Here is a 23304-nt window from a genome sequence, read left to right as displayed (position 1 = left end):
GGAAAGCGTAGAGGTCGAAGCAAACAGGACATGGTGAGGCCGAGGGAGGGGTACTTTGAGAACATGGAGGGAAGGGAAGGGAAGGGAAGGGAAGGAGAAGGGGGGGAAACAACAAAGAGCGAAAGAGGAACGTAGACTAGAAGAAAGGAACGGACGAAAAATGAACGAGAAAAAGAGCAACGAGCAGGCAGGCATCCGAAACGTGAAGCAAAGGGAGAGGAGTAAAAGCGTAGTATTTGAAAAAAAAAACAGAGTGTACGTGTTTGAGAAAGAAGGAAGGAAGGAAGCATATTGAAAGAGAGAAGACGGGAAGAGAACGCGTTTGTTCGTTTCAGACGCTCGTCTCTGAATCTCCCAGCGGTTGTCGAGCCATGAGAGACCTGACTTCCTCCCTGTTGAGCACGGCTGGAAAGTGAAGGACGACCTCGGGGAAGGAGGCTTGACGGTTGGCTTCGTTGAGACGGGAGATGATGACGGTTAAGGAGTCGAAGAGGCCTGGAGGCAAAACACGACGAGGAAAGAGGTCAAGACGTGCCGAATGAAGTAGATGGGAGAGAGCAGGGGGGTATGGCTCACCTTCGGACGGATAGAGGTTGAGCAGAAACTGCAGCATAGGAGCCAGATCCTCTCGGACGACGGTGAGAGCTTCAGTGAACTCGGGGTTCAGTTCGTAGAGGTGCAGAGCTCTGAAAGTAGCCAAAAGAGACAAAGTCAGCTTCGGGGGATGAGTCTCATCGAGAAGGTCAAATCAAGAACTCACCTCGTGAGCTGCTGCATGAACCAGAAGATCCAAACCGGACGATGGTTAATGAGCGCTCGTGCGTCGGACGAGACTTGGCTTTGGTTGACGGGATTGAGATATTTGGCGACGCCTGATTGAGTGTAGAGCCAGTGGCGAGCTGAGGCGACGTGGAAGTCGTTGATGATCTCGTGGCTGGGAAGAACGAAGAGGAAGAGAGGGAAGGGAAAGGTCAGCAAGATGCGTCGACGACGAACTGGACGAAAGCGAGTTAAAAAGCAACGTACCTCGAAGCATCGGGAATGAACCTCGAGAACGAGTCCGAGACGAGCATGCGAGAAGTCAGAAGCCAGTCTCTGTGAAGGTCAAAACCAGCACGAGTCAGCTTCACAAGGGTTTCGTGAGAATCAAGCACGAAATGAACGAACCTCGACTGCCAATCGTAGGCCAAGCTCGCGATCCTCTCGTACCACTCCATCTCGGTATCTCCAGTTACCCTCTTCTTAGCTTGATCGAACATGGCCTCGAGAGATCTGCTGACGGTCCAGACTTTGACTGAAGACGAAAAGAAAGCAAGGAAGAGGCTCGATCAGCTCGGAAACGTACGTCGTCTGCCCACGCCCGAAGAACGACGAAAACTCACCAGCTTGATTCCTCTTCTCCTCCTCCGACGAATCCGAGAGATGATGTCGAAGAGCGAAATGCCAGAGCATCGCTGTGGTAGCGTAGAGAGCCCAAATCGACGACTTCCCGTCCTGACCGCTCCCAACGAAGAGGTTCTCCCCAGCTGCAGGAGATCGATGCAGGAACAAGATCAGCGTCGTTCAGGTTTCCTGAAAAAGACTTGTGACACTCACGATAGAGCAAAGCGAAGTTCTCTGGGTTCCCGACGTATCTGAATCGACGAAGGGAGGAGGCGAGGAAGAGTCAACTCCGCGTCTCGCCCTTCTCTCACGCTGGAGAGAGGGAGAAAAACTTTATTGCGAAACGAGAAACGATACTCACAGGTCTACAGGGTCGAGCCCAACGCTGAACCGGAACATCGAGAAACTAGCAGCGAGAGCCGACGCCGACCAGACCAACCTCCTCGACTCGTCCTTCTCGATCTCCTGGACCGACGTCGGATCGTGAGGGTTCGACCAACGAGGGCAGGCGGCTGCCACCAAACGGAAAACGGAAGGAAGGTAGAAGTCAGTAACGAGCCTAGGAAAGACCGAAGATGGACGAGCGAAGAGGTGTGCGAACTTACTCCAGAAGGGACAGTTCGTCGTGCTCTGCTCGCTGTGCAGGCCCAAACTCGAGTACGCAACGAGCGGAGCAACTCCACTTCCCATGAGAGCCGATGTGATCTCGGGGATCTGACCTTTGGGGAACATGTTGGCGTTGGGATCGTTGACGTCGAGAGCCGGGAGAGCGAGGGTTCGGAGGACGTTGTCGAGGAGCCTGGTTCGAGGGAGGAAAAAGTAGGTCAGCGAAGGGAAGAAGAAGGTAGGAAGGGATGTAGGAGGACGTACAGCATCGCACTAGCCGAGCGTTGATCCGACTGAAGAGGATGAGCGGAGGCTTCGTAGAGAGCCATGAGCTGTAAAGGGTGAAAGAAAGGGAAGGAAGGACGAGGGTTCAGCAAACGATGGAGCAGAGAAAAGGATGGGAAGCTCGTCTCATCTCACGAAAGCAGCTTTGGCGAGTCCAGCACTGGTGGAAGAAAGGAGAGAGAAAGAGAGAGAGGAGGGTGATGAGATTGGTCGCGTCTCGAATCGAATCGAAATCGCAAGCGACGCCGAAGAAAAACAACCAAGTGACTCACTCGATCCAACCCGAGTTCCACGAGTTCCAGAAGGCCGTCTGAGGAGATTCCATTGAGTCCGAGGAGAGATTAGATTCGATCCTTCGGAGCTTTTCGAAAGGAAAGCGGAGAGGGAAGAAGGAACGGAAGACGCACGAGAGCTTGTTCCTTGAACTGCAGACCGAGCAGTCTCCCTTCGAACCCGTTCCCACCTGGACCGTCCCACGAAGACATGTGGCTGCTCAGAGCGAGCATCGAGTAGACGAGAGCTGGTTCTGTAGAGGCGTGAAGGGAAGGAAGGCGTCAGCTTTGGAAGCGAAACCGACGGTGAGAGGAGAGAAGTTTACGAAACGTACGGAGGTTCTGTCGATGAACAGGATGATGAAGCTTAGCTACGAAGAGAGGGATGTTGATGAACGCAAGCCTGTTCCGATTCGAACCGATCAGGAAGCATCAGCTTTCAGCTAGCACGACTGAGACGAGAAGAGGAAAGACCGCGACTCACCAATGATTCGAAATCTTGAACAGGTTCGACAGCTGCGAAACCACCATCGCATAGGCTCCCTCCCGGTTCCTCCCGAACTGAGAAAGCAGGAAATCCCACCAGATCTGACGAGGGTATTCTGCGTTGGGTGCTTTCGGGAGGGTGAGGATCTGGCTGGCGTTGGCGTTGGTGGTGGTGGTGGAAGCGGGGAGGAGTTGTTGGTTGTGAGGGGAGGGAAGGGGAGGACTGGTTTTTGTGTCGAATGAAGGACGAAGGACGAAAGAGAGAGTCAGCCGAACCGAAGACGAACGACGCGTCTGGAAAGGAAGAAACGAAAGAGACGACACCGCGAACTCACGTAGAGATCATCATCGAACTCGCACTACTGCTGGAAGGTCGAGAGCAAGCCGTGGCGGTCGAAGGTCGAGCGGTAGTGGTCGCCGTCTGTTCGGAAACGAAAACGAGACCCAAGTCAGCAAAACTCGAACGCGTCTCGACCCTACTCTCCCTCCTTTCCTTCTTCTCCGACACAAACCCGAACCCCAAAACTCACCATCCCACCCTCCCTCATCCCTTCTTGCTCATGCTGCTCCCAAATCCTCGCCCCGTTCTCAGGATCGTTCTGCTGCATCATCACGATCCCTCCTCCCCTCACTTGAAAAACCTGCTGCTCCTGCTGCTGTTGTTGCTGTTGTTGTAAGAGTCTTCCCAAGTCCGGCTTCACATCCTCTTCCTCCTCCTGCTCGTTCTCATCTCCACTCTGCTCTCCCTCCTCGTAATCCTCGTACTCCTCGTACTCGTCCTCCTCTTCCTCGGCTCTCTCGTCCAAAGCAGCGTCCGAGGCTCTTCTCTTCCCCTTCGTCGTCGTTGAGGTCGAGGTCGCTGTGCTGGGACGAGGAGGTTGGGGTTGAGACTGGAAGTGGGAGTGGGAGTGAGAGTGAGAGGAAGTGGCCGTTGCAGGTCGAGAGTTCGATTCGACGCGTCCGTTTTGATTCGAGTTCGACTGCTGCTGCTGCTGCTGGCCGTAGTTTGCGTAGATGGGAGCTGAGAGACGAGGGATCTGATCGTGCTGGTGTTGGTGCTGGTGGGTTTGAGGGAAGGGAAGGGTGTAGCTTCGACCGGAGTGAGAATTGTGGTCGTTGTTGCTGTGATGGTACGGGAGGAAAGGGTCGGGCGGAGGGACGTAGGATTGGTGTTGATGCTGTTGCTGATGAAGCTGGTGAGGGAAGTGAGGCTGAGACTGCTGCTGCTGCTGCTGCTGCTGTTGATCTAGAATCTGCTGCTGCTGCTGGCCGTTTCCGTTTCGCGGGAAGTAGGCAGGGAAGTGAGATTCGACGGGGAGACCGAGATTGGGAGGTTGTTGAACGGGGTTGAAGTTGTTGTTGCCGTTGTTGTGAGGAAGGAACGGAGCGGGTAGATGAGAAAGCGGAGGGAGGAGTTGTTGATGGTGGTGGTTTTGGAGAAGGGACTGATGTTGCTGATGGAGGGAAGCAGGCGTAGGGTAAGGGAATCCCATCGACCCGTTGTGATTTGGATCGAACTGCTGCTGCTGCTGCTGCTGTTGCTGTTGCTGGTGAAGGTGAGGAGGTTGGAGCTGGAAGTGATGAGGAGGGAGGTTGCTAGGGTATCCTTGTCCTTGCTGAGGATGCTGATGAGCGAAAACGGAGGACTCGTTCGAGGACGAGACGGAGGAAGCTCTTGAGTCCTCCGCGTGAGCTCGAGTCGACGAGTCTAAAGGTCGTCCTCCTGATCCTCCTGCTTGATACTGCTGATAATGACTCGATCCCGGACGACCAATCCTGAATCCTTCCTCGTCCTCTACTCGTTCCATCTTGACCACTCCTCCAGCAGTGCTCTTCCTCCTCTTCGATGGTCCCCCTCGACTCTCGTGCTCGTGCGACGGAGATCCATTCGACGACGAGGGCGAGGCCTGAGGAGAGATCCGTTGGAGTCCAGCTGGGAGGAGAGGATCGAAGGACTGCTGCTGCTGATGATTCTGCTGAGGTTGAGCGTTCCGTTGCTGAGACGACGACGGTCTTGATTTGGCTGGTTTGACGTCCACTCCGTTCTCTATGTCGAGCTTCTTCTGAGCGGTCGTTCGCCGTTTCCGACCTGGAAGTTTATCAGGACCTCGTCGTTTCTAGTAGGACAGAAGAACAAAAGGGGCAAGAGAACAAAGGAAGAAGAAGAAGGTTAGCGAAAAAGCTTCGTTTGATCCGACACACAGGAGCTCGTTCGCTCTCTCCTCTCGAACAAGAGAGCGAAGGGACGGAGGTGAGAGAGGAAGAAGAGAGACTCAACTGGTTGAACGTCAAACACACACTCGAAACTTTTCCTAGCACAGTTCAGACAGCCTCCTTCCTTCCTCCCGTCGCATTTCACTTTACGAGAACGACTGGCAACAGGACGAGAAAGAGAAGCAACGAACGGTGAGCCCCCTTCGTTGAAGAGCTCAAGTCTCGAACTCCTTCCCTGCCCTCCTCTCCTCCTCCTCCATCCTTGCTGGTTGCTGTAACTCACCACCGGAGACAAGCATTCCCAAACTTGTTCGACTTGATTCCCTTCTCGCTGCTGTCCTTCTTTTCTTCTGGTTGCTGAGGAGGGGAAGGCGGAGGATGAGATGGAACAGAGGAGGGGAAAGGCGAAGGGTCGAACATGACTGCTTCTTCTTCTACTCCGACCGTTTGGCTAGCCAGCCGTTTGTTCCCTCTGGAGGAGAGCGGCAATGGAGGTTGATTAAGATGGGAAAGAGCGTGGAGGTGGGGAAGGACGTTCGATTTCGCTTCGGGGTTCGGTCGTAGTTGGGAGGGAAGAAAGAAGGAAGGCAAGAAACGAGAGAGCTCAAAGATCGCTCCGACTCGGACCCTCTTTGTCCTCTCGCGTGGGCCGTTTGGGCCTAGGCTGCTTTTTTGGATCCCCCTTCCCTTTGGTTCCTTCCTTGCATCATCCGGAGAAGATTTTCCCGCTCTGCCGATATGAGAGGTGGATGGAAAAGAATCGCACAAGAACACAGATCACTAAACAAGGAAAAGCAAGGAAGGAAAAACAAGAAACCAAACGAAAAATCGAAGACGCGTCTTTCAAACCATCACCACGTCCTTCTCTCCCTCCTCCGCCGCTACCACAGCTGCTGCTGCTTCCTCAACTACCATCACCGCTTCCACAGCTACAGCTACAGCTACAGGCACGACAGAAGCGGGAGCGGGAGCCTCACCTCCCTCCTCAGCCTCCTCAAAACCCAACCCGATCACCCTCTCCTTCACCACCACCTCATCCTCCTCCCTCCTCGTCCACCAATACCTCTCCACTCTACAGAACCATCCCTTCTCTCCACCCTCCCCAGGCTCCCTCAGGATCAACCCTCCTTCGACCCACTCGAGATCCCAAGGGCTCACGGGAACCTTCCCCAGCAGCAGATCGGGCGCGTCGGGCGGAGTTCCAGAGGACGACGACGAGGCAGAGGGTTGAACAGCTGAAGGCCGGACCGGAAGGATCGTGACCGTCAGCTGAGGGTCGTGCGGAGTTGTTGAGGACGAGGAGGAAGGGGAGAGGAGGTGGAGGCGGTAGCTGAGGAGATGAGTCGCGTTTTTTTTGTTGTGTGTAGAGAGGGAGGGAGAGGAGAGGAAAGGAGAGAGAAAGGGAGGGAGGAAGGGGAGGAGGGGGTGGCGTCAGTTTGGTTTTTGGGTTTCGCGTTGTTGACGACTCGGTTAGGAAGCGCAGAGAGTAGCCGAGTCGCGTTCGTCTCGACTCAGTGCTATGAAAACACGCAGAGAGGGAGAGACTCACCATTCGTCTGGGTTCTCGAGGTAGAGATCAAAGTCTCGAAGTCCATCGGAGGGAGGTGTCGATCCGTATCGAGCGACTTCTTCGTCCGAAGGGAGAGAAGGGAACTCGTCGATGTTGAAGACGTCGTAGAGGGCGGAGGGCGAGAATTTGTAGCTGCAGAGTACGATATGTAGATGTCAGTTCATGTTCTGTTACGGGAAAGGGTGAAGGGAGAGAGACGAGACTCACCCAGCGTCTCCGAAAACGGTGAGGTTGAGAACGTCGTCGTTCGCCTCGTCGACCAGCTCCTTCCTCATCTCTGCGAAGCGGGCGAGTCGAGTCTTCTTCGTACGACGAGACATGGAGACTTGTTTCTCGGAAGCCTGCGAAGCGAAACGAAAGACCAAGAGAACGAGTCAGCTCGACGCGTTCGACGCGTTCTCAACTTCGACCCAACCCAACTCGTAAAAACAAAACAAAACACTCACCTCAACTCTCACTACACTCTCCACCACCAAACTCCCTCCATCATGCCCGTTCCCCCACCCTCTACTCCTCACTCCATTCCTCTCGGTGCTCACATACCGAATCAATCTCCCCACCATCCTCAACGTCACCCTCACTCCTCCACCCTTATCCTTCCTGCCCACCTCCCCTTCTCCACCACCCCCGTACATACTCGCCACACTCGTAAACCTCGGCACCACCCACCCCGAATGCACCAACACGCCCACCAGATCCGAATCGTCCGTGTAGACCTCCGTCCCCCAAAATCTCCTCTCCTCACTCAACCTCTCCAACAACCCTTTCCAACCTTCCCCACCTCCACCCAGTCCTCCTCCTTCATGCGTATCCTCCCCTTTCACGGACCACCCGTTCCCGAGGAACGCTGAAGCGATGAAGACCTCGACTCTTCCTCCTGCTCCTCCGAGACCTGTTTCCGTCGAGGGAGTCATGAGGATCCGACCTTGTTCCCCGACTTCGGAAGGGAGAATCCACTGGTCGCCTTGGTAGACGAACCGACCTAGCGAGGGAGGCGGGGTCGAGGTAGAGGAAGAGGAGATGAGCTCTTTGAGGAAGGGAGATCGGACTTGAGGATTGGGAGCTGAGGCGAGCATCGCTGGAGGGAAGTCCATTCGAGGGACATAGGTGGCTGGAGGAGCTGGTGCTGAGGGACGAGATTTGCGAGAGGTGGAGGACAAGGAAGGGGGAGGGTTGGTGGTTGAGGCGTAGGAGGAACGGGAGAGACCGTTGGAGAGGTCGATGACTTCGACTTCGTTTCGCTGTTGCTGTTGTTGCTGCTGCTGGGACGAAGAGGAGGATGTGGAAGGGACGTGATGATGATGGTGAACGTGATGGTGGTGGTGAGGATCGTTGGAGTAGGGGTCGTTCGTCACAGCGGACTCGCGTTTTCGTTTGACGGTTTTGGGTTGGGAGGAAGGAGGTCCTTGCTGCTGCTGCTGCTGCTGGTGTCTCTGCTGCTGAGCTTGTTGTTGTTGCTGTTGCTGCTGCTGCTGTAATTGTTGATGCTGCTGCTGAGCTTGCTGCTGCAGCTGCTGAGCCTGTTGAGCCGTCTGTTGCTGTCGATGCCACTGCTGGTTCTCGAGCTGCTGACGATGCTGGGCCTGCTGCTGCTGCTCGTAGGCGACTCGTTGGGCGTAGACCTCCGGGGTGAGGGATCGAATCTCGGCTGGAGTGAGAGGGTATCCGTTGGGCTCGTGAAGCTGGTACGTCCTCGAGTCTCGTTCTCGACGATCGTTCCGTTCAGCGTCGACTCGAGCCTTCCTCTCCGCCTCCGCTCGTTCCTTCCTGACGGCCTCCTGATCCAGCGTAGGTCTCGATCCTCGAGGTGAGAGAACTCCTCCTTGGTTGTTGGTCGTGCGAGTGGGAGAGTGAGGAGGGAGGGAGGAGGTAGGTGGTTTGGAGTGAGGAGGGAAAGGGTTGTTGAGGTTGCTTCCCGAGTTGGAGTGACGATGACCTTGCTGACCTGTAGTACGAGGAGGAGGAGGTACTACGTTGTTGGAAGGCTCGACCTTGGCTCCCGTAGGACCGTTTCCTGGGACCTGAGATCCTCCTGGCGTTGGAAGGAAGGTGAATCCGTAGGGTCGAGGTTCCCTTCGATCTCCGATGAGCGGTGCTGGATTCGGCTTGAATCCCCAAAGGTCGACGGGTGCATCAGGCTTCGGCCTTTCGACGGTTGAGGGAGGAGGGTTGGGTGCTGGAGAGGAGTTCTGACTTGAGAAAGCTGGTCGGTTGAGGACTTCGATCTGAGGTTGCCTCCTCGCCTTCTCCTTCTCCTTCTCCTTCTCCTTCGCTTCCTTCTCTGCCTTGTCCCTCTCGTCCCTCAACCTCTGACGAGCTCTCTCCCGTTCCCTCTCTGACTCCTTGTCGTTGTAATAAGAAGCGGAGGAGGAGGAGGTGAGGGATTCCGGTGCTGTTGTTGACGGAGGAGGGAACGAGGAAGGCGGAGGAGGTGGGGACGTTTGGGAGGTGGAGGGTCGAGGAAAGAGGGAAGGGAACGAGGGAGCTGTTGAGGAGGATGATGCCGCTGCTGGAGAGTTGATAGCTGGGATACGAGGTGGGTCGAGAGTGGATCCAAAAGGACTCGCTGTATGGAGGAGAAGAAGCGCGTACAAAGGGATCAGCTCTCTCTCTCTCGTGGACGACCAATGGCCGAGATGGAGAGAGCTAGCGAGAAAGAGGAACTCACCTCTCGCTCCTGCTACAGCTGGCGATCTAACGCTTGGAGGTGGAGGAAGAGTAGGAGCTCTCTCTCTCGATCCCATCATGAAAGCGGATGCGTCCCTCGCTGGTGGTTGAAGAGCTGGCGACGGGAAGGAGGAGGCGGCAGCGAAGGGGGGGAAAAGGGAAGGAGCTGGAAGTGAAGGAGCAGGAGCAGCGGAAGGAGAGAAATAGAAGATCAAGTCAGCTCAGAGGCATCGTGGGAAGATGGATGTCGCTCTCCAGCTCGAAAAGAGCGAGAAAATCTGAAAGGAAGCTGACCTTTGGGGACGAGATCAGGGACAGGAGGAAGCGGAGAAGGAGCTGCTGCTGGGGGAGGGACGACCGCTGAAGCTGCTGCTGAAGGAGGAGGAGGAGCTGTAGAGAGAGTCGCTCCTGGTAGACTTGTTGATGGTGGAGGAGGTGACATCCTCGAAGTCGAGGTCGAACCGAGATGGATGGGTCGAAGGAAGGAAGAGAAGGGAGGGGAGTTGATGAAAGTTGGAGGCGAGATCGAACCTTCTCTTTCCCCGCCCAGACGCAACCGTCCTCCTCCTTCGGAAACATACATATAAATGAGCATCTCTCATGGCAAGGAAATCTTTCTCGGCCTGTCGAATTATCGACCCTTCCAATGCAGCCTGATCTATTTCTAAGGCGATTGGCTCGAAAGAAGTGACGCACGCGGCTCAGCTTCAAAAGCACGAATCCCTCGACTCCCTTTCTCATCCTCCAAACCATCACCTACAAGCCTCTCTCAGCTCTACTTTCTTTTCCAAACATGCGAGCATACTACTACGACAACATCGAGTGCGGCCCTTTCTCTCGCACTTCTCCTCTTCTCGAGAACGAGCTCTTTCAAAGAACTGACCCCCTCCTTCGACGAACGTTTCCTCCCCGCTCTCTCTTCTTTTCGACAGAGGAGATCAACGACTTGCTCACGATTCTGGAGAGGACGTTACTCCTGAGCGATTGGCTGAGTTGGGATTGATCTATCTGGCGATTCCTATCGAGGGGAGGTCGAGGGAGGAGTGGGAGAAGGACATTGGTGAGCTTCGAGTTTCCCTTCCCTCTCTTCGTCCTGTTCTTCTGTTCGTCTCGCTTCGAAGGAAGGGCTCCGACTCCTGTGTAGAAGACAGGAATCGAACTCGCTGCTTCTTCGTGTATACTTGCTTTCGGAAGAAGCGAACTGAGGTTGAGACGTCGTCCTGCGAGACCCTTTCGCTCCCTCGGCCCCTCGAGCTTGCTACTCCCTCCCTCCCTTCCTCCTCGAACGCCTATTTCTGACCTTCATTCTCTTCTTCTCTCACAGACGAGGTTGCCAAGGAGCGAGAGTACAAGAATCGAGACGTCATCAACGTGTCGAAAGCTGGTTTGGGAGAGCTTTACGAGACCAAGATCAAGGTGAGCTCGACCTCTCCTTCCTTCCTCTCTCCTTCCCACCCCTTCGCATTCGCTCGACCTTCTGTCGATCTGACCCCTCGATCTGACCCCCTTGTCCCTTGTTCTTCCTTCGCTGGTTGCAGGGATTCTTCCACGAGCACCTTCACGAGGACGAGGAGATTCGGTTCATCATGGACGGTTCAGGTGCGTCGAGGATTTCCCTTCGCGACGCGACCGCCTTGGAACGAGTGCTGACTCCCTTTCCGCTCTCATTGTTCTTCTATCAGGTTTCTTCGATGTCAAGACCCCTCCACCAGAAGAGAAGTGGATCAGGGTCTTCTTGACCAAGGGAGATCTGCTCGTTCTTCCTCCTGGTGTACGTCCTCTCTCTTCCTTTTCTCAAGCACCCTTTCGCCTCATAATCGAGTTTGAAGAATCTTCGAACACTCACTGACTATCTTCTGTTTATTTTCTTCGCTCCTCCCCTCTTCCTTTTACCTCAATCTCCTCAAAAACCCCTCTCGCGACGCGTCGACTTCCATTCACTTCCCCTCCTCTCAGATCTACCACCGCTTCACCCTGGACGAAGGCAACACCATTCAAGCCCTCCGACTCTTCAAGGACGAGCCCAAATGGACTCCTTACAACCGATCTGAAGAGGTAAAGCCCAACCACTCTTCCCGTTTCCTCTCCTTCGACGCACTCTCTCCTCCGTTCCCTTTCCCTTTCACCTCCTCCTCCCTCCCTTCCCAGGCCCACCAAGGCTAACCTTCTCCTTCTTCTTGGTCTCTGTCTCTCTCAGGTCGACTCAAACCCTCACAGAAAGGCCTGGCTCGACAAGACCATCAAGGCCTGAACGGGCGAACGCGGGTGTTTGGATCTCTCTCTCTCTCGCTTTCTGGGACGCGTCGTCGTTTTTTCTTCTTCAAACTCTCTGCTTCATGAAACCTTCACGAAACCGTCTCAGTTTTGCTGGCTAAGGCCTCAACCAGTTTATTCTTGACCCATTTCGGACGAGACGGCTGGCTGGTCGGGGAAAGGGAAGAAGCGAAGGGCAGAGCTGAGAGACCTTGTTTTCTTTGGATAGAGAGCGAGAAAGGAGAGGGAAAAGATTTCTCCCCACATCTTTTTCGGGTTTTTCGTCAAACTGCTGCTGCTTGCGTCGAGAGAGACGGCCGAGGGGGAAGGCAGAGAAGCCACTTCGAGAAAACTTCAAGTTCAAGCATCAAAACTGAACAAGCAAGGTCGAAGGGAAGCGAGACGCGCGCCACATACTTTTCCTCTTCCTCCCCCAGACTTCTCTCATTCACCGACAGCGATTCGCGATTCCAGCCCTCGGGAGTCTGGAAGTGCTCTCACTCGATGTTTCACGAGATGAAATGTAGAAGACCGTGCTTGAGTTGCTGAAGAAGGGAAAAGAGAGACGAACGAGAGAGGAAGGGAACGCGTCTTTTTGGCCCCTCGGTTATCAATATCCTCTGCCGCCGCAATCTCGGGAGCTTTGAGAGAAAGAGGGGTCAAAGGACAGTTTGGGTGGAGACGGGCATAGAGGTCGAAGCTTCAGGGGGAGGCCGGGCGCCAGAGGAGAGGTCGACCCAGGCTCTTCTTCCCTTCCAACGGCCATCCTCCCTCCTCTCCTCCGGAACTTTTTTCTCTCTCTTGTTCACTGTCAAATCTCGCAGATCAGCATACAAAGGAGCAGAGGAATGTCATCAGGACCTTCGAATCCCAACCCGTTCGGCGTTGGATCTACCTCGGAAGGAAGAGGTGAACCTCACCAGCTTCCCTACTCGCCTTCATCCTCAGCCGTTCCTTCCCACCAGCATCCATCTCCATCTCAACAGCAGCAGCAAGGAGAAGGCTCCGTCCGAGCTCCTAATCCTCCTGAAGGGAAGAAGAAAGAGAGACAGGTGCTAAGACGGTTCGTTCTCGCTCTCCTTCGCTCTCCTCCTTCTTTCCCCTCCTTCTCTTGCCTCCACCTTTTCCTCGATCTCTCTCTCTTCCTCGTTCGGCTCAAAGGCTGACTCTCCTTTCGCCCTCTGTGTCTACCGATCTTGTTCAGAAATCAAGCTTGCCATGTTCGTACCATCTCTTTTCGTTTCTGTCTCTGTTCCTTGGTCATCCAAGCTGACCTCTCGTCTCCCTCCCCTCCCTCCCTCTCGCTCGTCTTTCCCTTTTCTCCTTCCATCTCAGCAATGCCGACGGTAGGTCTCAGATTCCTCGCCCTTCTCCGTCCTTTACTTTCTTTGCTGATCAAGCTTTCTCATCTCTCTTAAAGACGTAAACTCAAGTGCGACTCGTTCCGACCCGTCTGCTCGCAATGTGCTCGAGCCCAATCGTCCTTCCTCCAGTCCCTCCCTCCCGGCATGGCTCCTCCAACCTCCTCGGAGATGGAGTGCGTCTGTACCTACGACGAGATGTTCGGTCCCTTCAGGAAGAATCCCAACAATCCCTCGGCGGCTTCCCCGGCGAGTGCGATTGGGTCGAGAGGTGGCCAGAAGAGGGAGAGAGCGAGCGGCGGAGGAGCTGGACCTTCGTCCGAGCGAGGAGTCGGCGCGTCGTCAAATACTGGAGGTGGTGGAGGGAGGGAGAGAGGGAAGAGCACGGAGAGTGAGAAGGATATGGAGGGTTGGAACAAGGCTCGTCAGCTCGAGATGGAGAATTGTGAGTTTTTTCCTTTCCTTCCTTTGGGCGTTCTTTCTTCTCGCTTCTCCGGTTGCGTCGTCCCCGCCTTCCTTGATTCATTCCAGATCAAGGGAACAGATCGCGAAGAGGGCCAATTCGACGTCGAGCTTGCCCCTCCTTCCTGCTGTCTCGATAGAGCTCGAGCCTCTTTTTTGTTCCGGAAGATCGCTCGCCCGAGGCTGATCAAACGTCTTCTATCCTTCCTTCTTGAACCTCCTCCAGTCGAACTCAAACGTCAGCTTCAAGCCAGTCTTCAATCTCAACCACCTCATCCTCTTCCCTCGAATGGCTACTCCTCCTCTTCGCATCACCCTTCCTACTCCTCTCACTACGACCAACCACCTTCGCCGGTCGCTCCTCCTCCCCTCCAACCCCAGCACCTTCCTTACTACCCTCCACCACCTCCACCTCACCACTCGATGTCCATGAACCAGGCGTCGCAGCAGCAGTACCACCTTCCTCAGCTCAGCGACCCGTTCGCTCCCAAAGCCAACTTCCCTTGGAGTTCGAGCTTCCCTTCGTCGACGGTGACGTCGAGCTATCCTCTCAGCTCGCCAGGGTACCGAGAGGAGTATAGGGGACCGGTAGATCCTTCGTTGAGCTCGAACTCGTCTCTACGAGCTACAGGTCAGTCGTCTTCTAGATTTTGCTGTGGTTTTTGGCGAGACGCGTCGTGCTGACCTTTATTCCTCCTTTGATTTGGATATCTCAGCCTCCACGCCTCCGACCATCCTCGAAGCACTCAACATTCAACCACCTACCTCTTCCCAACGTCTCTCAGCCGTTGACACCGTCGCCGCCTCAGCCGCTCCTCCTCAAAACGATCCCTCCTCCCCTTCGACCTCCTCAGCTCACTCCGGAACCTACCTTCCTCCTCTCCTTCACCCGACGCCAGGCTTCCAACCTCATCTTCACTACCCTTTCGTCGATAGCAAGCAGCAGGAGGTGTTCCACTTGCCTCCTCTCGCGTCGAGGTTCCCAGCGGAGGGAGGAGGGGACGGAGAGGACGAGGAGGAAGACAGGAAGAAGACTTCTGGATCTGGGACGTCGGAGGAGTCGACGAAGGCGGAGTTTATGCTCGATGGGTCGACCTTGGTGGTTGGGGAGGATGGGTCGGCTTGGAGGAAGAGGGTCGAGGACAGGTCGAGAATCTGGGCGTTGGTAGGAGGACCGGAAGCTTTGGAGAAGCAGTGAGTTGACGGGCTTCTTAAGTTTCTCAACCATACCTGAGTGCTGATTTTCGCTTTTGTTTCATCCCTTCCCAGCATCGAGATCTTTAACGAAATCGCTCCTCTGCTGCCTCACGTCTTCCCTCCCTACACCACCATGGCCCAGCCCCTCTCCTCCCTCGCCAACCCTCCTCCCCCATCAGCCTTCGACTCGACATCTCCCGACCACCCTGCTTCCTTACTCTCGAGAGTCAAACTCCCCATCGAAGACCCCAACTCCATCACACCGGCTCTCGTTCTCGCCATCGCCGCTTTCTCTGTTCAGGGGACCGACGAGGGTCAAGCGCTTGCGGCTGAGGCAGGAAGGCAGATCATCTTCACGAGGTTGATGGCCATCTCGGGAGAGACGATGGGGAGTGCTCAGGGGAGAGCGAGGAGAGCGTTGGATGTTGCTCAGGCTGCTGTGAGTTTTCCTCGTCTCTCTCGTCGTCGTTCTTCTCTTCAAGGACTGATCTTCGTCTTCTCTCTTCTTCTTGTCACTTTAGTGTCTTCTCGTTGGACTGTATCACATCACTGGTCGATGGGCTGAGGTGAGTCTTCATCTTGACCTCTCCGTCGCGTCTCGTCACGACTCACCCTTGGTTCTCTCCTCCGTCGCTTCTCAGTTCCACACCTTCGCTTCCCTCCCTCTGAGTCTTTGCGAACTCCTCGGACTCGACCCGGACCAACCAGAGTGTCTCCCAGAGTACACGATCAGCGTCCTCGCTCCTCCGGTGGACGACGTCGAAGCAGAGGAGCGAAGGAGGACGATTCAGATCTCGAGATTCGTTGGGTTGATGTGTGGAGTTTGCTCGGGTCGAGGAGTGATCGGAAACTACGACAACGGGGAGCCTAACGACTTCTCGGAGATTGTGGGTCCTCTTTACCTCTCTTTTGCTTGAGAGATCAACGAGCTGATCAACCGTTCCTGCTCGTTGCTTCAGATCTCTCTCAACCCTCTCGCCCTCTCCCTTCAATCAATCCTCCTCCTCTCTCGAGTCGACAACTTCAACCGATCCCTTCGACCCTCGCCGAGCTCGACGTCGCTCTTATCGGATCCGGAAACCGTCAAGAAGTTCAAGGGAGTCGAGGCGACGATCGATACGTGGGTCGCGTTGTTGGGAAGTCAGACGGGTGTAGGCACAGGACCTTCTTGGAAAGGGAACGCTGGGGTGGGAGAGCTGTTGGCGTTGAAGGTTTTGGCTGAGCAGTGAGTCGTACTCGTCTTTGCCGTCTCGAAGCTTTGTTGAAAAGGAGGAGCCGAACTGACGCGTCTCCTTCTCTTCTTTCTTCCTTTCAGCGCTCGAGTCCTTCTGTACTACGTTCACCTCGACCACTCGACCTCCAACTCGCAACGACAGGCTTGCCTCTCCGCCGCTCAGTCGATATCCCAGTCCTGTGTTTTCGCCAGTACACTCCCAGTCCTTGCGATCCCCTCCTACGTGCTTCGTGAGTCTCGATCTCGTCGTTCCTCGTCTCTCCTCTTTCGCTGGGCTGACCCCGTCTCCCTCTCTCTCACCATCAGACTCCTACTTCCTCGCTGGACAAGTCCTCCTTCGATTCGCCGCTGCCGCAGCAGCTCATCGAGACGAACGACTCCTCGGCCAACTTCATCAACAACTCTGGTCCATCAAGTTCGTTCCCTCTTCTCTCTCCTCCCTCTCGTTCCCGTTTCAAACTGACCGACCGTCTTTTTTCTCTCCTTTCTTTTCCTCAGCGACACCTTCGCTCGACTCTCGGGTGTCTACCCCGTCGCTGCGAACATGCACAAGTTGCTGGATGCTGCCATCCGGGAAGGCTCGTCGGTTCTTCCTCGTTCTCTCGCGATGCACTTCGACTCGGCTTTCTACTCTCCCTTTTAAGATCCCTCTTCGTTACGAACCCTCCATTATCTCGCTCTAGCATACTGTTGCAGCTATCTTCCTTCCTCTACTTCGTCCCATACCCTTCTCGTTCTACAGATGACGCGTTCCAACCTCGCTCTCTCTTGCTCTATTTTCGAGATATGGACGCAGTAGGGATCACAAACTAAACCAAGAGTAACCAAGTAGAGCGAAGAGAGGGGTAGAGTTTCGGCAAAGCAAAAGGAACGGGTACTGTACGAGAACGAGGGTGCGAGGTGGTAAAACGAACAAACGAAGCGAGACGAGACGCGCAGAAGCCCAAAAAGCAAGCGAACGAGGTAGACTAGCCAAAACAGAGGAAGGAGAAGGTAAGAGCAAATGGAGGGTATGGTAGGGGATGGGACGGAGAAAGCGTGTGTAGGGGTCGTGGAAATATCGTCGAGGCAGAAGCGAAGCGACGGGTTCAAAGAGTCGTGAAGCGTAGGAGAAAGGGATGGGAGAGGTAGTTGGAAAGAAGTCGCGCGTGAAAAGTTAAGAAAAAGGGAGTAAGAAGGTGTCCTGAGTGAGGTGAAAGGGTCGGGAGGATGGGCTGAGTGAGTCCGAGCGAGAGACGCGTCGACTGTGGAATCAAACCCCCATCAAGCGTCAGCGCTCAGGTACGTAGGAAGTCTGACAGGAAAGAGACGTAAACTCACTCTAACCTATCTACTCGTCCTTCGATTCCCCAGTCGTAGGAATCTCAAAGTACCCCGAACCGGTTCGACGTTCTTCGATACCCGACGCGTCCTCGTTTTCTTCCCTCGCCTCGCCAAAAGGGATCGCGGGAGTGTCGACGTGGCCGATTTTCGGAGAGTTGAGAGATCCAAGAGATGGCAGAATGATGGAAAGAGCGGGAGATGGTTCGATGGAGAGTACGAGGCTTGAAACCGACGTTGAAGCGACCGAAAAAGGAGAGTCGGATTCAGAGGACGTGCTCGGTGACGGGAGGAAGACCGCTGGAGGAGTAGGAGGAAGGTCCAGAGTAGACGAGGGTGCTCTTGGAGAGGTCGGTCGAAGGGGGAGAGGGGATCGGGAGGAGGAAGACGTGCTGGAGGAGAACCCTGAGGAGGTCGGTTGAGAGTTGACGGGGGAGAGGGGAGGTCGGTTGATGCTGATGCTGAGAGGAAGTAGTAGGGTTGGTAGATCTGAAAGTGTATATATATGAGCGTCAGAACTGCTCGTAACTTGATTATTCCGACAGAATAAAGTTTTAGAGGGAAAGAAGCAGGAAAACCAAAAGCTCACAATTCTCCGCCTCCTCCAAGGCCCCCTCCTTCTCCCTTTGCACCACCCCAGAACCATTCTCCGAGGCTGAACTATCCTCGTCACTACTACTGCCCTCTCCCATTCCTCCGCCTCCTTCTGAGTAACCCGAATCAAACCTGCTCATCATCGCAGTCCCTCCTCCTCCTCCTCCGCCCGCCCCTTTCAATCCTCCAGCTCCGACTAGTCCCTCCTCTTTCCCTGCAGGTTCGATGCTCCTCCTCCTGAAGGGACTGGCTTCGTGCGTCAAGAAGGGACTCTTCTGAAGAGAAGGAGGAATTGGGACGCTCGTGTCGGGATGGAAGACGTTGATCGACTTTCTGCGAGGAGCGAACGAGCTTGGGGAGAAGGGAGGAGTTGACGTTGTCGAGGACGGAAGGCCTTGCGAGTGGAGAAGAGCCGTTGGAGAGGAAGGAGGCGATCCTGGGCGAGAGGGAGGAAGAGGATGGAAGAGAGGCATCGGAAAAGCCTAGAGAACGCTAGTCTGCTCGAGAAAGAAAGACGAGAGGGAGGGGAGAAGCAAGGAGAAGGAGTGTCGTGGTCGTTGAGGAGGAAGAAGAGTGAAACGGAACCAGTATCCTCCCCCGCTTCTTTTCTACGCTGCTTCTTTCAAGATGGGGGCTGTTACGTGGAGATGGAAATGGATCAAAGAAGTCGGATGCAAAAGATGAAGAGACCTGTGGAAGCTGCCAGAGCGTTCGTTTCGTTTGCGAGGAGAAGAGGCTCAAGACGCGTCGCGTCGCAGCATCGACCTTCAAAACGAAGAGCCTCGCTCACTCACAGAGAGAGTAGTCTCTTTTTCTTGAATCTCTGAAATTTTAGTCAGCACTGAGACCAGGATCTGTCCATCAGGATCTCAGAGGCAAAACTGAAGCACGACGCGGACGACGCGTCGCTCGAGGTGACCGCCACCCCTCTTTTCCTCAGCTCGACGCTACCCTTCTCTCGCTCAAACCTGATCCTAACGAAACGTGAATTTCGTCTGAATCAAAATTTCAGACTTTCAAAAATCAAGCACGTAGGAGGAGAGAGCACAGCCGCGGCCCTCCAGACGAGTCGGTCACTTTCTGTCCTTCCTTCTTCTCCCTGCTCTCCCTCCCCATCCCTCACCTCCTTCTTTCCTTTCTCTCCTTCTTCCCTTCGGAAGAATTCAGCGTAGGAGGCAAGCCTTCAAGAGCTTCGATTCGATTGTCAAGTCTAGCATAAGGTGAGTCTACGAAGATGAGCAAGGGAGACAGAGGAGGGAGGGAGAGGTGTTGGTTGAGCTCCTGCCTCCTTGCCTCTCCCTCCTCCCTTAGTCCTACCTTTCGCCGGATGGAGGCTCTTCTGGGTCTGACTATGTCGACGTTCCACTCTTCATCTCCCAGCTACCTTCAGTAGACCCACTTCGAAAACGACCTTCGCTCTCGCTTTCCTTTTCCTAGGATCAAAGGACGAACGACAACCAACTTCGTTCCCAGCCTCCTTTGGCCTTCCCTCTGCAACCTTATCAACCTTCAAGCCGTCGTTGGATCTCCGTCAACGGTCAACACTAGTCGTATCAGGTTCGTCGATATCTCTTTTCGATATTCTGCTGAGGAGTGAAGTCTGCGAAGTCTACAGATGGAGGAGAGGAGAGATTGAAGGGTGGGCGTTGTTGCGGGTTCGTCCCGCTGGACGGACGGAACGTGTTGGGAAAAACTGTTCCAGCTCTTTCTCTCTGTAAATCTTAGAGTGGGTCAGCTACTGGCTGCTTCATACGCTTCCTCCTCTGTCGAGGTACCCTCTATACCTTCTCGCACGGAGATCAGCGTCGCAGCTAGAACAGAGGAGACTACACTCGAGCTCATGGTTCATCCTCTCGCCAGCCCCTCCTCTTCCCCTCTTCCCACTCCTCCTATACTTCTCTACCTTCTGTACATCCCTTACTGACACTCCTCGCTCCCATCAAAACAGACTTCAACATCCTCGACTCCCTCTCGTCGCTCCCGTTGGATCATCTCTCCGCTCATCGGAAACTTCAAAACAGCCGAGCTTAAGCTCTCGACACCCAAACGGGGACGCTTCAGAGCCATCTCTCGATCGATATCTGTACAGCGTAGAGTCCAGGTAGGTTCTCTCTTCACTGTTTTGCTGCTGAGTTGGAGACTGAACGGGAAAGATGGCTGGTGAGGGGAAAGGAGGGACGAGGATTGGACGTTCACGCGCGTCGTCGATCAGGGTTGTTGGACGACTGATCTTCTCGTCTCCACGTCACATCGAGCCTTCTGAACCGTTTGGTACAGGTTTGATCTTAGAGAAGAGGAGATGGAGGAGACGTTGATTGAAACCTTAGGGAGACGGGACCGCGGTCGGTCGCCAGATCGCCCTCCCTCCCCCTCTTCGACCTCAACCCCTTGCGTTTTTCTCGACGAATTGACTGACCTGTACCTTTCGTTTCTCAAGTTCACCTCCATCATCAACATGCGACTCTCTTCTGTCCTCCTCCTTCCCGTCCTTTCCTTCCTCTCCTTCGCCTCCGCCCAAAGCCCGTCCGCGTCGTCGACCAGCTTTCAATCCTCCGTCGCCGCTCGTTCAGGCTCCTCCTTCGCACCCACCGCTTCACCCTCGGCCTCCTCCTCTCGGAACTCAACATCAACATCATCCTCCCTTCCTCCTCTTCCTTCCGGATCCCTCCTCCCAAACGGAACCTTCGTCTATCCGAACGGAACATCGAACGCGACGGCAACGAACCTTACAGCTCCTCTCGCCGTTCCTTACGATATCAAGCTTGATGGAGCTTACGGAGTCGCAGGAGCAATCTTGATCTTGACTGGGGTCCCTATCGCCACTCTGGGTAGCAAGAACCGATGGTGAGGCTTTTCTCTCAGGTTTTTTTGGTCGCTCGTCGACTGACTCCGTTCTTCCTCTCTCTACTCTCCTCAGGTCCTCCCTCTTCCTCATCCCCTTCTACACCCTCAGCGTCATCTCTCTCATCGTCATCCTTCACTTTGGACTCCCTCCTCAAGTCCTCAACTCTCCATCAGCAACGCTTCGAGGCCTGTTCGTCTTGATTTCCGTCGTCGTTGGCATCGTCGGAGGAGGAGTTGGATTGTTCTTCTGGAACCAAGGGAAGTACCTGATCCCATTCGTCGGCGGCTGGTCGCTAGCCTGGTTTGTCCTTTGCTTGAGGACGAACGGAACGATCAGGACGGAAGTCTGGCGATGGGTTCTGTTGGTTGGTGAGTCGGCCGTCGAACGTCGAACTCCCGTCTTCGCTCTCCTTCGAGAGCCGACCCCACTCCCTTCTTTCGATCTCGGCAGGCTGTTCTGCTGGATGCTTCATTGGGGGACTATTCAACAGTCTACATAACCCGATGGTCGTACTATCGACAGCTTGGTGAGTCGAGATCGTCTCGCACTTCTTCTCCGCCCACCCAACTGACGCGTCTCTCTCGTCTCTTGTTCTCGCAGGATCGGCTCTACTGCCTTCGTAGGTTACTTCCGAGCGTGATTTTGTATCTATATCGACTCTGACGCTCGCCTCTTCTCGTTGATCAAACAGATCCTCGGCGTCGACTGCTTCACTCGCATCGGCCTGAAAGAGTTCTACATCTACAACTTAGGCTTCGGTTCCATCTTCTCGGACGTCCTCGCCCCTCACAATGGAGTCTTCCTCCTCTCCCAAGGGATGCAGATCGAGCTCGGGGTACTAGGAGTCGCTGGTCTCCTCGGGTTCGTCCTTTCCCTCCCTTCTTTCTCTGTTTTCGAGGGCTGACTTCTTTCATTCGACTTTGCTCTACAGTGCTGCGATTCAGTTCAAAGCCTACTCCCATCTTCGAACGAAGCTCTCTCAGATCTCAGCAGAGGACCGTCGTCGAACCGTCGAGGAGGAGGAGGCCATCGCTGCTCGTCGCCTTCAGACTCACGAAGCCGAGCTCGAGAAATGGGAAAGTCGAAACGGAGGTCTTCGAAGTCCTCAGTTTGGCGACGAGGAGAGCACCTTGATGGGAGTCAACTCCTACAAGGGTGGAGAAGGGAAGAGCATGGAACGACCGAGGTCGAGCTTCGACGCGAGCAACCTCCTCCCGACGCTCGAGCTCGGGACGACAGCAGGAGGGCTCCGACCGACAGGAGGAGGACATCTTCCAACGAGCTCGACTGCAACATCGTCGACGATGGCTCTTCCTTCCTCGATCTCAGACGACCCAGAGCTCAGGGAGAAGGAGAAGCTGCTTCAGGAGATCTCGACGATCCGGAAGTCCATCGAGGCTCTTCGCTCTTCGTCGCCTACCACCCCATCCTCAGCCGTTCCTCCTCCCCTTCCACCCCTTCTCTCCCTCTCTCCAACTCTCCAAGCCTCCACTCCTCCTCCTCCCGCCCAATCTCGTCACTCCACCCACTCGTTCTCAGGCTTCGGAGAACACGCTCGTCGAACTCCCTCTCCCCTCGCTTCCGCTCCCGTCGACGCCAATCCTCTCTCTCCCAAGACGGAATGGGACGATTACCTCGCCAAACGCGTCGTCTACCGACCAACGTCGCCGGAGGAGCACTCGACCTTTCGACGAGAAGAGGGAGATCATCGATCCAACAGCTTCAGCGGAGGAGTCACCAACCCTCGACTCAGTAGCAGCGGAAGCACTCGCCCTGGGAACGCACGACGGTCGAGCATGATGAGCATGCAGGGGATCATGGAGGGAGGTGGAGACGTTACTGGGATGGATCGAACCTTTGGATCTCGTCGTTCTTCCACCTTCACTCTCCCATCCGCTCTCCTCCCTCCCACCGCGTCCTCCTCGTCCAAACCAGCTCGACCTCCTCCCGCTCAACGAACCCTCTCCCAATCCGATCTCGCCGCTCGTCATCGAGAGAAGATCAAGACGCTTCAATCTCCCATCGACGAGCGGTTCGAAGCGGCTGCTGCTAGAGCCAAGTGGGAGAAGGACAAGGCGAGAGAGCGGGAGGAGATGGTGAAGCGGGAAGAGGAGGCGAACACGAGGGTTGAGAGGAGGAGGAGAAGTGAGGTTGATGTGGAGGGGTGGAGAGGGAGTGTTGTTGGGAAAGGGTCGATCGGTGGAAGGAGGGAGAGCGAGTACTCTCTCGGTGGGGCTTCTCAGGGAGGAGGAGGAGGAGGAGCGGAGAGGAGAAGGAGGTGAGACGCGTCGTATTGTTTTTCGATTCGTTCTCTCCTTTCGGACTCTATGTTGAACACTTTCATATCATTTTTCACGATTTGGACGTTCTTTTGGCTCGTTTGGACTCGTTCCACTTTTCTATCCCTCCCACGTACACTACAAGCATCGCATTCTTTTTTCCTTTCTCGGTTTCGTTTTCTTTCACTCACACTCACGGAATACCTTACTGCCCACCACTCTCTCTTGCGCTCTAGGCTTCGGTTCTCGGACTATCTCTTTTGGCTGCAGACGTAC

At 55.0% G+C, this 23304-nt stretch overlaps 6 protein-coding genes across 6 annotated transcripts; 3 read left to right on the top strand and 3 right to left on the bottom strand.

Annotated features, from left to right (window-relative positions):
• Positions 1 to 58: 58 nt before the first annotated feature.
• Positions 59 to 4620, bottom strand: BDY24DRAFT_403485 (uncharacterized protein). The gene is made up of 17 exons (XM_076642382.1): positions 3563 to 4620; positions 3368 to 3453; positions 3031 to 3255; positions 2882 to 2949; positions 2682 to 2800; positions 2547 to 2584; positions 2410 to 2434; positions 2254 to 2321; positions 1989 to 2182; positions 1745 to 1895; positions 1597 to 1634; positions 1383 to 1526; positions 1168 to 1294; positions 1027 to 1095; positions 761 to 934; positions 577 to 686; positions 59 to 495 (listed from the first exon to the last, which is right to left on the bottom strand). Exons 1-17 carry the CDS (start codon positions 4523 to 4525, stop codon positions 332 to 334), a joined length of 2763 nt encoding a protein of 920 aa, XP_076492506.1. The 5' UTR covers positions 4526 to 4620; the 3' UTR covers positions 59 to 331.
• A 1226-nt stretch (positions 4621 to 5846) lies between these two features.
• On the bottom strand, positions 5847 to 8224 carry BDY24DRAFT_403479 (histone deacetylation protein Rxt3-domain-containing protein). The gene is made up of 4 exons (XM_076642381.1): positions 7263 to 8224; positions 7024 to 7157; positions 6796 to 6948; positions 5847 to 6576 (listed from the first exon to the last, which is right to left on the bottom strand). Exons 1-4 carry the CDS (start codon positions 7908 to 7910, stop codon positions 6090 to 6092), a joined length of 1422 nt encoding a protein of 473 aa, XP_076492505.1. The 5' UTR covers positions 7911 to 8224; the 3' UTR covers positions 5847 to 6089.
• Positions 8225 to 10216: 1992 nt separating this feature from the next.
• Positions 10217 to 11836, top strand: ADI1 (acireductone dioxygenase (Ni2+-requiring)). The gene is made up of 7 exons (XM_076642380.1): positions 10217 to 10305; positions 10416 to 10543; positions 10808 to 10899; positions 11022 to 11082; positions 11166 to 11254; positions 11440 to 11538; positions 11681 to 11836. Exons 1-7 carry the CDS (start codon positions 10277 to 10279, stop codon positions 11732 to 11734), a joined length of 552 nt encoding a protein of 183 aa, XP_076492504.1. The 5' UTR covers positions 10217 to 10276; the 3' UTR covers positions 11735 to 11836.
• Positions 11837 to 12498: 662 nt separating this feature from the next.
• BDY24DRAFT_403473 (uncharacterized protein) lies at positions 12499 to 16809 on the top strand. The gene is made up of 13 exons (XM_076642379.1): positions 12499 to 12799; positions 12941 to 12956; positions 13072 to 13082; positions 13157 to 13542; positions 13786 to 14190; positions 14276 to 14753; positions 14829 to 15195; positions 15278 to 15322; positions 15398 to 15643; positions 15716 to 15981; positions 16072 to 16220; positions 16297 to 16405; positions 16489 to 16809. The coding sequence occupies exons 1-13, from the start codon at positions 12585 to 12587 to the stop codon at positions 16631 to 16633; spliced, it is 2838 nt and encodes a 945-aa protein (XP_076492503.1). The 5' UTR covers positions 12499 to 12584; the 3' UTR covers positions 16634 to 16809.
• A 767-nt stretch (positions 16810 to 17576) lies between these two features.
• Positions 17577 to 18388, bottom strand: BDY24DRAFT_444955 (uncharacterized protein; the record flags this gene model as incomplete). The annotated part of the gene is made up of 2 exons (XM_076644887.1): positions 17943 to 18388; positions 17577 to 17771 (listed from the first exon to the last, which is right to left on the bottom strand). Exons 1-2 carry the CDS (start codon positions 18375 to 18377, stop codon positions 17577 to 17579), a joined length of 630 nt encoding a protein of 209 aa, XP_076492502.1. The 5' UTR covers positions 18378 to 18388.
• Positions 18389 to 19231: 843 nt separating this feature from the next.
• BDY24DRAFT_418952 (TMEM198/TM7SF3 family protein) lies at positions 19232 to 23031 on the top strand (the record flags this gene model as incomplete). Its single annotated transcript, XM_076643910.1, has 10 exons — positions 19232 to 19293; positions 19378 to 19461; positions 19630 to 19675; positions 19853 to 20005; positions 20342 to 20748; positions 20822 to 21117; positions 21200 to 21275; positions 21350 to 21368; positions 21441 to 21610; positions 21681 to 23031. 10 exons carry the CDS (start codon positions 19232 to 19234, stop codon positions 23029 to 23031), a joined length of 2664 nt encoding a protein of 887 aa, XP_076492501.1.
• Positions 23032 to 23304: the final 273 nt, after the last annotated feature.

Source organism: Mrakia frigida (genome assembly GCF_051309035.1).
Source record: "Mrakia frigida strain ATCC 22029 unplaced genomic scaffold BDY24scaffold_46, whole genome shotgun sequence".
NCBI classification, from domain to species: Eukaryota; Fungi; Basidiomycota; class Tremellomycetes; order Cystofilobasidiales; family Mrakiaceae; genus Mrakia; species Mrakia frigida.
This window is presented reverse-complemented; position numbering and strand designations above follow the sequence as displayed.